The sequence below is a fragment of the Rhinatrema bivittatum genome, chromosome 6 (assembly GCF_901001135.1).
Source record: "Rhinatrema bivittatum chromosome 6, aRhiBiv1.1, whole genome shotgun sequence".
Lineage (NCBI taxonomy): Eukaryota > Metazoa > Chordata > Amphibia > Gymnophiona > Rhinatrematidae > Rhinatrema > Rhinatrema bivittatum.
The window spans coordinates 268962415-268977349 of NC_042620.1; the positions used below are offsets into that span (position 1 = coordinate 268962415).

Genomic DNA, 14935 nt, shown 5'->3' on the forward strand with positions numbered 1-14935 from the left:
CCTCACTGGCACACCCCGCTCTGTAGACGCTACCCTCTCCACCAGAGACCGGGAGCATGCGAACCGCTGGGGGAGGTCAGATGGGTCTTTTGGGGCGGGCTGCCGGCAGCGGCTCTTTTATTTTTATCGGGGGGGGCGGCGGCTTAATGCAGCTCTTTTCATTTTACCGGGGCAGCGGCTGAGCGCGGCTCTCTTAATTTTACCGGGGCAGTGCCGCCCCCGGGAAGCTGGCGCCCTAGGCGACCGCCTAGTTCGCCTAGTGCTTCCGCCGGCCCTGCTGATAGGTGATGTCCTCTTCTGCTCTTAGAGGTTGGGGTTCAGGTGTTTTCTTTGAGAATTCCAACAGGATGAGCGGCTTTAAGAGAGAGATGTGTAAGGCATTGTGGATTTTAAGTGAAGAGGGTAACTGAAGGCTGTAAGTAACTGGACCCAAGCGGCGAAGTACTGCAAAAGGCCCGATGTATCTGAGCGCAAATCGAACGGAAGGCAGCTTTAGGCAGATTAAGCAGGTACTGAGCCATACTTTGTCTCCGGTGTGCAACTGAGGAGCTGCCAGGTGAGGAGCATGGTAGAACTTCTTAGCTTTTTGTCCAGCATGTTGGTGGAGTTGTTTGCTGTGCTCCCATAGTTGGTGCAGTTCTTGCGCCGAGGCCTGTGCTGTGGGAGATGACACAGATAGAGGCACTGGAAGAGGAGGCAGAGGTTGCCGTCCATAGACAATTTGGAAAGGAAAAGATCCAATTGAAGCAGACTGGTGGGAGTTTAAAGCAAACTCGGCCCAGGGGAGTAAATTGGACCAGTCACTCTGCCTAGTGTTGACTTCGTGGACCCTTGGGCCGGTCAGGACGAAAAGATGGTACACTGTGAAGGAACACAGTAGACGTCCTGAGCGGGAGGCGGTCGAACGGCCAGGAAGGAGGCTTGGGCAGTGGACCAAGGTGGAGCCCTATGCGACCAAGGGCTCGGCTGTGGAGCAGAGAATGGAAGATGTCGGGCCCAGGATCTGAAGACCTTCACCCTGGAGACCGGTACCCCCCCCCCGAGAGGAGCTCGTAGGAGTCCGGCCGCTGGGACTTTTGGAGATTCACCCTGGAAGCCGGAGCCCCCCCAGGAGGAGCCCGTAGAGGCCCGGCCGCTGGGACTTAGGAGAATCTTCGGGCCCACGGAGAGGAGCGTGGAGGAACACAGATGGGTCCAAGACGAGGTCCAGGAGACAAGCCGAAGGGACTGGACAGAAGCGAGGTCGAGAGTCAAGCCGGGTCGGAGCCAAGAATCAGGAGCGGAAGCCAAAGGCGGAGGAGCAGGCGGAAGCGTAGTCAGGAATCGGTCCGGGTCAGAGCCGAGGGCAGCAGTGGCAGCCAGAAGTCGGAGAAGCAGGCGGAAGCGTAGTCAGGAGTTGGACCGGGTCGGAGCCAAGGGATCAGGAGTCAGCCGGGACAGCAGGAGAAGAAGCAGAGGAACGCGGCAACTAGGAGACAGGAAGAACCTGTGGAACATCGTTGCAAGGCAGGGGTATGCTGCAGCTGCAGGGCTTAAGTAGCCCTGCAGCGTCTGACGTCATCCGGGCTGAGACAAGGTTTTCCCGCGCTGGCCCCTTTAAGGCTGAGGAGCCTGTGCGCGCGCGCGCCTAGGGGCGGGGCCAGCTGCGGGAGGACGTCGGCTGCTCCTCCGGAGCAGGAGCGTGGCAGGCGAGGCCTGTGTAGGCCCGGGGACGTCGGAGCCGCGTCGGGGCCGTGCTGCGGGTAAGTGCCGATCCTGGGGGCGACCCGGGATCGCAACAGTACCCCTCCTCCTACGCCCCTCCCTGGCGGCCGCGGCTTGTCCGGATGAGAGGAATGGAACTGAAGAAGGAGAGCCTTATCCAAGATGTGGGAAGAGGGCTCCCACGAATTCTCCTCGGGTCCATATCCCTCCCAAGAGAGGAGATACTCCCAGCGGTGACGGCGGAACCGGACATCCAATACCTCCTTTACTGTGTATGTGTCCCCGTGATCCGAAGAGACATCGGTGGGCTCCGGAGGCAGCGGTCGGAAGCGAGAGAGGACCACAGGCTTGAGGAGGGAAACATGGAAGACGTCATGTATCCGAAGGGTAGAAGGAAGACGTAGGCGGTAGGAAACCGCTCCAACCCGTTCGGCTACCCGGAAGGGGCCGATGTACCGGGGCGCTAGCCTCATGGAAGGAGTCCGAAGTTGGATGTTCTTGGTGCTCAACCACACCTTAGATCTGGGCAGAAACACCGGGGCGGGACGCCGAGACCGGTCTGCGTAAGCCTTGAACCGGTCGGCGGTGTGGTGGAGTTTCTCTTGAGTGGCGCGCCAAAGGTGTGAATCTGGCTGGCCATTAGTTGCGCTGCTGGCGAAGAGACCGGCACAGGTAACGGTAGTGGAGGTTTGGGGACCTTCCCATAAACCAATTGGAAGGGGAACTGCAGCATGGCGGAGTGTCAATGGCGATTTTAAGAGAACTCGGCCCAAGGTAGGAGGGCAACCCAGTTGTCTTGCAGCCCACCTACAAAGGCTCGGAGGAAAGCCTTCAGAGTTCGATTCGTGCGTTCAACTTGACCGTTACCCTGAGGATGGAACGCCGTGGTTAGGTCGAGCTGGACCCCGAATTTCTTACAGAGGGCCCTCCAGTATTTTGCCGTGAATTGGGGACCCCGATCCGAGGCGATATGCAGCGGCAGGCCATGTAGACGGAAGACATGGTGAACAAAAAGCTCTGCCAATTCGGAGGGGGAGGGCAGCTTGGCTAGAGGCACAAAATGAGCCATCTTAGAGAATCGGTCGACCGTGACCCAAATTACCGTCTTCCCTTCGGATGGAGGCAGTTCTACTATGAAATCCATGGATACGTGAGTCCACGGCTCCGAAGGAACGGGGAGTGGCTGGAGAAGGCCCCAGGAACGGCCAGGTAGAGGCTTCTGTTGTGCGCACGTAGGACACGATTGTACGTAGAGGCGGACATCTTCCTTGACCCGTGGCCACCAGTAGAACTCCGTTAAGAGCTCAAGGGTTCGGGCAATCCCGGGGTGTCCGGCCGTGAGGGAATCGTGTGCCCAAGCTAAGACCTTTCTCCAGGAGCGGACTGGAACTACTGTCTTTCCTGCGGGTCCAACCTCGGAAGCAGCCAGGCGGACTTTAGCCGGATCCAAAATGTACTGGAGGGGTTCCGGGGTGTCCTCAGTCTCAGTAGCTCGGGAGAGAGCATCTGCCCTTACATTCTTGGCTGCCGGTCGATAATGAAGGGAGAAGTGGAATCGGCTAAAGAAAAGGGACCAGCGTGCCTGCCGAGGGTTGAGTCTTTGGGCACGGCACAAGTACTCCAAATTCTTGTGATCGGTGTAGACTATGATGGGATGCTGGGCTCCCTTCAGCCACTAGCACCACTCCTCGAAGGCCAACTTGATGGCAAGTAATTCTTTGTCGCCGATACCGTAATTCTTCTCGGCCGGGGAGAACCTTCGTGAGAAGTAGGAGCAGGGCCAGGTTTTCCCATTCTGGGACGTTTGAGCCAGTACAGCCCCTACCGCCACATCGGAGGTGTCCACCTCCACAACAAATGGGCGCAGTGGGTCGGGATGCCGGAGGCAGGTGTCCAGTAGAAAGGCTTTCTTCAGGTCCTGGAAGGCTTGTACGGCGGTGGGAGGCCACCTTCGAGCATCAGCACCCTTTCGGGTGAGAGCCGTCAGCGGAGCCACTAGACTGGAGTAGTGTGGAATAAACTGGCGGTAGAAATTGGCGAAGCCTAAGAAGCGTTGAAGTGCCTTCACCCCCTGTGGCTGTGGCCAGTTCTCGATGGCGGCGACTTTATCCGGGTCCATGCGGAAGCCAGTTGAGAAGACGATGTATCCCAGGAAAGGCAAAGATTCTTGCTCAAATTGGCATTTTTCCAACTTGGCGTACAACCGGTTTTCTCTTAGTCTGAGGAGTACTTGACGGACATGTTGGTGATGAGAGTCAAGGTCCCGGGAGTATATTAAGACGTCATCCAAGTACACGATAACGGAGGAATACAACAGGTCGCGAAGGATCTCGTTCATTAAATTTTGGAACACGGCCGGGGCGTTGCAGAGACCAAACGGCATGACGAGATATTCGTAATGGCTGTCCCTGGTGTTAAAGGCGGTCTTCCACTCGTCTCCCGGGCGGATCCGTACCAGGTTATATGCCCCTCGGAGATCCAGCTTGGTGAAAATTCGGGCCCCTTGAAGGCGATCCAAGAGCTCCGGAATCAAGGGCAATGGGTAACGATGTCGTCGAGTTATCTGGTTCAGGCCCCGGTAGTCTATGCAGGGTCGCAGAGACCCATCTTTCTTTGCCACGAAGAAGAAGCCGGCTCCCGCTGGGGAATTAGATGGTCGTATAAACCCCCGGTCCAAATTCTCCTTAATGTAAGTAGACATGGCCTGAGTTTCAGGCAGGGATAGGGGGTATACCCTACTGCGGGGTGGCGTAGTCCCTGGCAGCAGATTAATCGCGCAGTCGAAAGGCCGATGTTCAGGAAGTAATTCGGCCTTCTCCTTGGAGAAGACATCCCGGAAGGCATGGTACTGCGGCGGCACCGTCAGCGGAGCTGCCAGGAGCGGGAGCATCTGCAAGGGGCGAGCTGGAAGACAACGCTGAAAGCATGCAGGGCCCCATGAGGTGATCTGAAGCGAGTCCCAGTCTATCACTGGTGAATGTTCCCTCAGCCAGGGCAGCCCTAAAATGAGCGGGTGAATGGATCTTTTGAGGACAAGAAAAGAAATCTCCTCCCTATGAAGAAGACCGACCTGAAGCTGGAGTGGGCAGGTACGGGTGGTAATGGTCCCCGGAAGAGGGTCCCCCTGGATGGAAGATACCCGGACGGGCGGTTCCTGGGGCAGGACCTCAAGCTGTAGTTGTTGTACCAGGTCTTGGAGGATAAAATTCCCCCCGGACCCAGAGTCGAGCAGAGCCAAGGTGTCAAATCCCCCCTCCGGGAGACAGAGTTTTACCGGAACGGTACATGGGGAGTTCGGAGAGGTACTGCCTAGAATCAACTCCCCTCTAGACTCTAGGTTCGGGCGTTTCCCGGGCACTTGGTGCAGCGAGCCAGGAAGTGCCCCTTACCACCACAGTAGAGACATAAGCCCTGCGAGCGTCGGCGCTTCCGTTCCTCGGAAGAGAGAGGACCCCGACCCAATTGCATGGGTTCTTCTGTCGGGGCAGCCGTTGCTGCGGGTGGAGCTGCTCGGACCCGAGGCGGTGTGGACCTGCGGCCGGTCTGTCCCTGGGTAGCCCTTCGCTCCCGGAAGCGACGCTGGATGCGTCGATCAACCCGTCCGGCCAACTCGATGAGTTCCTGTAGGTCGTCTGGAAGGTCCCGGGCCGCGAGTTCATCCTGGAGCCGTGGAGAAAGCCCCTCCAGGAAGATTCCATGCAGGCTGTCCTCCCCCCAGGCGAGTTCGGAGGCGAGGGTCTGGAACTCCATAGCGTATTCCTCCAGAGGCCGGTTGCCCTGTCTCAGCTGAAGCAGTTCTGAGGCGGCCGTGGAGGCGCGAGACGGTTCATCAAAAACCCTCCGGAAGGATTTGATGAACTGCACAAGGTTGTTTAATCGGGAATCCTGGCGTTCCCAGAGGGACGAGGCCCAGGCCAAAGGTCTCCCATCAAGGAGAGAAATAATGTAGGTCGTCTTGACTCGATCCGTGGGGAATTGCGCGGGCAGTAGGTCAAAACGGATGTAACATTGATTGAGGAACCCCCGGCACGACTTCGGGTCCCCTGAGTACCGAGCTGGCGCAGGCATCTGTACAGGTGCAGTGGAACCCGGATTGGCCTGAGACGTGGATGCCAAGGAACTGGCTGCGGAGGCCCCCTCAACCCGATCCGCCAGACGTTGTACCGTCGACATCAGTGTGTCGAGGCAGATCTGTTGTTGTTGTAGCTTCTGGGCAATGCCTGGGATAGCTTTGAGGCCGGCAAGGTCCGCCGGGTCCATGGCCTTGCAATCTGTTGACTTCGTGGACCCTTGGGCCGGTCAGAACGAAAAGATGGTACGCTGTGAAGGAACACAGTAGACGTCCTGAGCGGGAGGCGGTCGAATGGCCAGGAAGGAGGCTTGGGCAGTGGACCAAGGTGGAGCCCTATGCAACCAAGGGCTCGGCTGTGGAGCAGAGAATGGAAGATGTCGGGCCCAGGATCTGAAGACCTTCACCCTGGAGACCGGTACCCCCCCCCCCCCCCGAGAGGAGCTCGTAGGAGTCCGGCCGCTGGGACTTTTGGAGATTCGCCCTGGAAGCCGGAGCCCCCCCAGGAGGAGCCCGTAGAGGCCCGGCCGCTGGGACTTAGGAGAATCTTCGGGCCCGCGGAGAGGAGCGTGGAGGAACACAGATGGGTCCAAGACGAGGTCCAGGAGACAAGCCGAAGGGACTGGACAGAAGCGAGGTCGAGAGTCAAGCCGGGTCGGAGCCAAGAATCAGGAGCGGAAGCCAAAGGCGGAGGAGCAGGTGGAAGCGTAGTCAGGAATCAGTCCGGGTCAGAGCCGAGGGCAGCAGTGGCAGCCAGAAGTCGGAGGAGCAGGCGGAAGCGTAGTCAGGAGTCGGACCAGGTCGGAGCCAAGGGATCAGGAGTCAGCCGGGACAGCAGGAGAAGAAGCAGAGGAACGCGGCAACTAGGAGACAGGAAGAACCTGTGGAACCTCGTTGCAAGGCAGGGGTATGCTGCAGCTGCAGGGCTTAAGTAGCCCTGCAGCGTCTGACGTCATCCGGGCTGAGACAAGGTTTTCCCGCGCTGGCCCCTTTAAGGCTGAGGAGCCTGCACGCGCGCGCGCCTAGGGGCGGGGCCAGCCGCGGGAGGACGTCGGCTGCTCCTCCGGAGCAGGCGCGTGGCAGGCGAGGCCTGTGTAGGCCCGGGGACGTCGGAGCCGCGTCGGGGCCGTGCTGCGGGTAAGTGCCGATCCCGGGGGCGACCCGGGATCGCAACACCTAGAGTTTACGTATGCCTGGAGAAACTGTTTTAAAGTATGGTTCATCCTCTCTGTCTGTCCATTGGCCTGTGGATGGTAGGCTGATGTGAGATCCAGGGAGATGTCAAAATTTTTGCATAGGGACCTCCAGAATTTTGTGTAAATTGGACCCCTTGATCAGAGAGGTTGTGTTTTGGTAGGCCATGGAGGCAAAAGACGTGGCAGATGAATAGTTTCGCTAATTTTGGAGCTGAAGGTAGACCGGGTAATGCCACGAAATGAGCCATCTTTGAAAAGCGGTCCAAGGGACTAAGATGGTATTGTAGCCGCTGGATAGTGGTAAGTCGACAATGAAGTCCATGGCTATATGTGTCCACGGCTCGCTGGCTACAGGAAGTCGCTGGAGAAGCCCCCAAGGGTGACCTGCCGGCGGTTTTTGCCGAGCTCATGTAGGATATGACTCTACATAAGTTTAAATTCTTGAGTGATTTAAATCTGAGACACTGGTCTCTGCCGTTCTATGCTCAAATTCGATACGTTTTATTTATTATTTTTTGCCGTTTCTAGTCTTGATAAAAACTAAGTGGTACGTGGGATAAATCTGATATGCCAATTTTATTGACCCGTGTTCAAGCTTGACGTGCTATCTTTTGCCATTCCGTACTTAACTTGCTCATGATCATTAGTTAAGGCGTTTTGGTATTACACTCAGCATCTCTACTGCCTTGAGGAGTCTAGTTATATGCCATACACTATTAGGAAGTTTGACACACCATCGGGTGCACACCTTAAAATAAGAGCGAACTCACTTAACAAAGTTGGTTTACATTATTTGATTAGATTATGTGAGCATATAATTTACATTACATGCTGTATTGTGTAAAATATTTTGTTTACATTACATATAATTAATTGCCACAATGTAATAATTCCTTTTGGATTTTATTATTATGTATTTATTTTTTTCAGTTATTGCATATGAATGTTATTTTTTATATCATGTTCAAAATGTAATTTCGAGTATTTTGACACTCACAGGTATCACTTGTTAGTGGTTTTGAAAAACAATTTTTTACAAACAACTTTTTGAGTTTAAAGTGCTTTCCTGATTTGTGTGTATGCTAGAAGCTGTGTTTAGTTTTGTTTGGATCCTTTGTAATGAGTTCCCCCTTTTGAATTGTTCCCTCTGTTATAGTTGAAGAATCCCGTTGTAAATTACGTCCCTCCCGATGCAGCTGCGTGTGGCGAAACACGGGTCTGTGTCGGGGGACCCCATCTAAATATTGTGTCTCTGTGAAGCAATGGAGTTGCCGCCAATAAAAGATTAAAATATCTCAACTTCAAAGTTGTTATTGGGACTCATTAAAAATCACTGCACTTCCTCTCCTGTTTAATGTATGTTTGCTCCTTAATTGTTGTGGATTTCTACATTAGTCTGGACATTTTTCTTCATGGTTGGCCACCAGTAGAACCTTTGCAGAGTAGAAAGTATTCTGGCTTGTCCAGGATGGCCTGTGAGCAGATAGTCATGCGCCCGTCTGAGGATCTTCTTTCTGAGTGGTTGGGGAACCACTGTCTTCCCAGCTGGAAATGTGTGGGTAGCAGAGAGGAGCACCCTATTAGGGACAATGATGTGACACGGCGTATCTGGAACATCTTCCATGAAAAATGAATGGGAGAGTGTGTCGGCTTGGGTGTTTTTATCAGCTGGCTGGTATCGCAAGAGGAAGTCGAACCGGTTAAAAAATAGAGACCAGCAGGCTTGCCTGTGATTCAGATGTTGCGCATGGTGCAAGTATTCGAGGTTTTTGTGGTCAGTGTAAACCGTGATTTGATGTTGTGCTCCCTTGAGCAATGGTCGCCCCATTGAGATAGTTGCAAGGTGTTCCAATCAAAATGGGGTGTGCATTTGAAACCATGGCAGTCCAAGCACCACAGGGTGTATCGCCTTATCTAAGACCAAGAAGGAAATGGTCTCTGTGTGCAGTGACCCAGTGCGAAGTTGGATTGGCTTGGTGGAGAAGGTAACTTCATCTGGTAATGGTTTGCCATGAATTGAAGACAATAGCAGTGGCATAGATGTTCAAACAGTGGGGATTCATAGGTGCTATACGAGTTGTCTGAGTATAAAGTTCCCACTGGCACTGGAGTCCACCAGAGCCACGGTGTGGAATTCTAAAGTGTCCGAGTTAAAAGAGACAGGAAGTGACAGTGGAGGAGATGGTGCGGTTAGACCTAGGAGGAGCCCTCCGGCGGATCCTAGGCCTGGGAATTTCTTGGACAGGGTGGACAGGAGGGCACCGCGTGACCTGGCTGGCCACAGTACATGCAAAGACCTGATCTCTGGCGATAATGTCTCTCTTTTGCAGATAGATGGATTCTTCTTCCTCGATACTGGGTGTGGGAGCAGTCTGGGCGGTAGGTGTTGGGCGAGGGTGTGAAACCCCTGATGGCATCTTCTTCTATCCCTTAGTTTCATGTGATTGCTCTCGCAGGCAATGATCAAGTGACCGGCAAGGTCGATAAGGAAGTCCAGGGCCTCAGGGAGCTCACATGCTGCTAATTCGTCTTTGATGTGTGAATTTAGACCTTCCAGGAATATAGCACGCAGGCAACCCAGATCCCAATGTAATTCTGAGGACAATAACATAGTCAGTGATCTGGCACCTGGTTGTAGAAGGAGGAGTGCGGATCCAGCGACGGTCTTGCGAGTGAGGTCGTCAAATATGGAGCGAAATAGGGCAAGAAAGCCTGTCAAGTCGTTGAGAATTGGATCAATTCTCTCCCAAAGAGGTGACGCCCAGGCCAGGGCTTTTCTGTCCAAGAGGGACAAGACGTACATAGTTTTGGACACTATGTCGTGGAAATAGGCAGGTTGCAGCGAAAAGTGCATACTGCACTGGTTCAAGAAGCCCCTACATAACAAGGGTCTCCTGTAAAATGAGGTGGTGCCGGCAAAGGCACGGAGGGCCGGATTGGCAATGCATGAGAAAAGGAAGTAGGCTTGACAGGCATTGAGGCAGAGTCCAGTCGAGAGCTTAGCTGATTGATGGTGTTAGCCAGTCTCTAAATCCTTTTGTTGCTCTGAAATTCATTAGGCCAGGCCAGGGATGACCTGGATGGCTGAGACCTCAGCTGAATCCATGGAGTTAGCAATCTGATATGACTTGTAGGTGTGTGAACCCCTGGGCTGAGGTGAGAGGTGGTACCGCCCATAGGAAGGAGCCCTGTGAGCCTCAGCATCGGGAGGCATGGTCTCAGCATAAGAACATAAGAACATAAGAAAATGCCATACTGGGTCAGACCAAGGGTCCATCAAGCCCAGCATCCTGTTTCCAACAGTGGCCAATCCAGGCCATAAGAACCTGGCAAGTACCCAAAAACTAAGTCTATTCCATGTTACCATTGCTAATGGCAGTGGCTATTCTCTAAGTGAACTTAATAGCAGGTAATGGACTTCTCCTCCAAGAACTTATCCAATCCTTTTTTAAACATAGCTATACTAACTGCACTAACCACATCCTCTGGCAACAAATTCCAGAGTTTAATTGTGCGTTGAGTAAAAAAGAACTTTCTCCGATTAGTTTTAAATGTACCACATGCTAACTTCATGGAGTGCCCCCTAGTCTTTCTACTATCCGAAAGAGTAAATAACCGATTCACATCTACCCATTGTAGACCTCTCATGATTTTAAACATCTCTATCATATCCCCCCTCAGCCGTCTCATCTCCAAGCTGAAAAGTCCTAACCTCTTTAGTCTTTCCTCATAGGGGAGTTGTTCCATTCTCCTTATCATTTTGGTAGCCCTTCTCTGTACCTTCTCCATAGCAATTATATCTTTTTTGAGATGTGGCAACCAGAATTGTACACAGTATTCAAGGTGCGGTCTCACCATGGAGAGATACAGAGGCATTATGACATTTTCAGACACAGCTGTGGAACAGAGTCTTTATTAGAAAGGAAGAAAGGCACAGCCCGCGGAGCAGGAGATGCAGTAAAAGTAAAGTTTTGAGCAGAGGGGTATACCCAGAGGGAATACCACAGAGTGGGGTGCGCCGAAGAAGTGTCTTTGTAGTGGTGATGCGGTAGTTGCCTGCAGTGCAGGGTACACCGAGGGTTTCCTCTCACAGAGATGGTTTGGTGGTGGTCCTAGGTACAGGAACACGGGTGAGGGTCCTGTAGCGATGGTGCGGCAATGATCTGCAGCACAGGGTGTACCAGAGTGGTTCCTTTGTAGAGACGACATGGTAGTGGCCTGAGGCATGGGGGTACACCAGAGAGGATCCCACAGTAGAAGTCCGTATAGTGAAGGTACTCACAAGAGGTAGTTCCAGGAGGGGTCCCGGGAAACAGGAACAGACAGCAGTCCAAAGCAAAGGCCCTCTGAGGAGCAGATAGCCAGAGATGAAGAAGGGCCCAGAGCGTCTCACGCCAAAGTGTAGTCACTGGAACAAGAAGTCCGAAGGGACAAAGTGGATTCAGCAATGAGGGAACTCCTTGATAACTCTTCGATAGGCAGGACCAGCCAACTTAACTACAGTGGAGAGATGACGTCATCTGGAGGGGACGCCCCCGAGGTTCCCGCCATGACGTGAATAAGACTGGCCCATGCTCGCACGCGGCTAGGTGATCCCAGAAGCAAGATGGCGGTCGGCAGCACCCACGCTGTCCCATCAATGCCAGGCAGGACAGCAATAGTTGGTGGAGGCCGCCATTCTCCCCAATGATGACAAGGCAGCAAAGAAAGAGGGGAGCATTAGTGGTCGCAGCCGTCTGCGATTGACAGGTGTAACACATCTTGGATGTGTTACACCTGTCAATCGCAGACGGCTTTGATGCTTTAATGAACATAAGAAATATGCCTAACTGTAAACATGGACTCATTCCTCATGAGATATTGTTTGGTTAGCCTATGCCTGTGCCTGTAAGTTGCCAAATAGATATGAACTTTGTGCAAGATGAATAAATTCTACATTTTGTGTTACAATTATATCTACAGTACAAATGATTTCACTGGTATGCCAAGGATCGCCAAACATTGACTTTCCGGATATCCAACCAGATGGCTTTGTATGTTACAAAGCTTTTAAAAGAAAGTGTTATGCTCAGGCTTGTGAACCCTTGGGCCGATGGGAGGATGGTATACCTTAGGAGGTAGGTCCCTAGGTTCTCCCATCGGGTGGTGAGGCAGGACAGAAGAAGTGACCGGCTGACTCTTGGCACTGGAGAGTGAGGTGGCTGTGGAAGCAGATGAGGAGTCATGACGTCGAGGAAGCAACTGAGTCTTTGCCACTGGAAGCCCGCGGTCCCCCTGGGAGGAGCCCGTAGGGACTCGGGCCGCTGGGACTTAGGTGGACCTTTGAGAGGTCAAGGAGTCATGAGGTCGATGCAAGGGCTAACTGGAGCTTCACCCCTGGAAGCTCGCAGTCCCCCCGGGAGGAGCCCGTAGGGACCCGGGTCGCTGGGACTTAGGTGGGCCCTTGGAGACGATGGTCCAGAAGAAGTTCGAGGTCAAGTGCCAGAGGGTCGTCGCTTACCAGTCCGAGGTCACACATCAAGGGATTGACGCTTGCCAGTCCGAAGTCACACACCAGGAATCACTACTTGCCAATCCGAAGTCAGGAACCAGGAGTCACTAAGACGAGACAGGAACCAAGGAGCAAGGATCCAAAACACACGAAGACTCACCAAAGCAAGCAGACCTGACTAACGGGAATCGTTGCCAAGTCAAGGAATGAGCAGAGGTAGCCTCCTTTTATACTTCCTCTGCTCTGGCTCATTGGAGACAGCTGAAGGTAGTTAAAGGGATCAGGTCCCTTTAAATCTGGTGAGGAGGCGCGGCCTCGCGCCTAAGATGGTGGCGGCCATCTTGGATTCTGGCCGTGGGGGAGAAGCTGCCTGATGCCGTGCGGGAGGAGCAGGGATGGCTCCCAGCCCGGCAGTCACCCCGGGGGCCCGTGCCGATGCGCGGGAACAACGGGCTCCGGACCAAGGCTCCGCTCCTGATGCTGTCGCGGCAGGTCGCTATCGCGGTCAGGTAGTAGGGCGCGACCGCGGTCGTCCACGTGCGCGGAACACAACAGAAAGTACTGTTTATGGCCAAGATGGTAGGGACCTTATGAAGAACTGTTGGTGATTCACTCTGCATTATAAAAATTATAAGGCCTTGACAATTGGGTGCACATTAGCCACAGAGATTTATTTATTTATTTATTTATTTATTTATTTTATCTTTTCTATACTGTCGTTAAGAAGGGTCCGTCACAACGGTTTACAATGGGGCACATAAAATAAGGATGCTGAAATATATTAATTGCCATAATGGTTCGGTACATAGTTTTCTAAACAATATAATTAGTTTGTGATACAATATTGTCCAGGAGTTTTCAGTTTTACAACAGTGCTAACTTTAAAAGTGTCACTCTATCTTATAGTGATGGACGAGAAGATAAAGTAAAATAAACATAAAAATAAAAATACAGCTACACACTTTATTTGTTCATACCTCTCACTTTGCCGGCTTCACTATTTCATCTTCTCTATTTGATAGGCTTGCTTGAACAGCCAGGTTTTTTTTTTGTTTTTTTTAGGGTGGAGTGGAATTTTATTATTATTATTTTTTTTAATTCTTTCTTTATTACAATTTTACAATAAAACACAGAACACTAAAAAACATTAGAACACAGCGGAAACCCCTCCCCCCTCCCCCCCCTTTCCCCCCCCCCCCCCACATACACCACATTCCATAAGCATGGCAAAATCGTCATAGAACTCCTGTACTGACCCCTCATTGTCCCTCTAGGCTTAGCACTCGGTCTCTCCCGAATGTTTGTATTTGTATCCAGTAACCGTAAGGATCAAATCCCTTGTAGAGCTTGTGAGGGACCACCAAAACTTGCTCCAGACCCCAGCACAAATGTCCTGCTTTGCCGTCGGTTGTGTTTGTGCCGTCCAAAACTCATGTTGTAATAGCGACACCAGACGTGCATGCCATTGCCCACCAGAGGGCCATTCTGCCGATATCCATTGTGACATGATCGTCTGTACCGCTATGAGCAGGTCCTTTTCCAGGAAACGCACATCACACTCTGGCAGCTTTTTCAGGGCTCCGTGGGGTAATCTGAAAAGGCACAGCCGCAAGTCCTTGGGAACTGAAGTGTGGAGTATCTGTTCCAGGCTCGTCAGCACCTCTGACCAGAAAACCTCCAACTGAGGACATTCCCATAGCCCATGCAGATATGTCCCCATTTCCTTTTTACATTTAAGACAGACTGCGGATTCACTGAGGTGGGCCGCACATCTCTGAGCCTGGGATATATACATACAATGTAGGAGTTTAAACCCCAATTCTTGAAGCACAACATTTTCTGATATTTTATTACAGTTTACCAAAATATCCTCAATATCCGACATAGCCAAGTAAATATTGGCTGTGCGTACCCATTTATTTTGGATTACCATCTTTGCTTCCGTAACAGGTATTTCTCGTAATGCCTGAGACAATGTTGAGCATGAGTGGCCTAACTTGCCCCGGGGCATAAAAAATGCACGCAATGGGTCCCACACCGATCCCATGGTGTACGAGCCCACTAGACTATGAGCATAGTGTCTTGCCTACAAGTATGCAAACGTTGCAGCTCCCAAATCGGCAAGGGGGATTAGCGTGCCCAAACTGGAGAGCTTATAACTTAGCGTGTGTCCTACGCCATATCCAGGACTGGCTGGATGGCACTGAAAATCGGAGCGGCCTCGGAGGGAACAGGCAGCGCGCGCTGGGCTCGGCGCGTGCAGGTTGCATAAATGTGCACCCCCCTTGCTCGCACCGACCCTGGATTTTATAAGATACGCACGGCTAAGCGCATATCTTATAAAATCCAGCATACTTTTGTTTGCACCTGGTGCACGAACAAAAGTACGCGATCGCGCAAATTTTTTAAATCTACTCCAGAGTTTACATATACTAGGGTTGGGCAGCGAGACAGTTAACCGTAGAAGGTCAGAGT

The 14935-nt window shown here is 52.5% G+C and overlaps 1 protein-coding gene across 1 annotated transcript in view; it reads right to left on the reverse strand.

The window, feature by feature from the left end:
- Positions 1 to 2773, reverse strand: part of LOC115094706 — an 83036-nt gene extending 80263 nt beyond the window's left edge. Inside the window, exon 1 of the mRNA XM_029607958.1 lies at positions 2572 to 2773. Within this exon, the coding sequence (XP_029463818.1) occupies positions 2572 to 2773 (202 nt within the window). The remainder of the gene's footprint in view (positions 1 to 2571) is intronic.
- Between the last annotated feature and the right edge of the window lie 12162 nt (positions 2774 to 14935).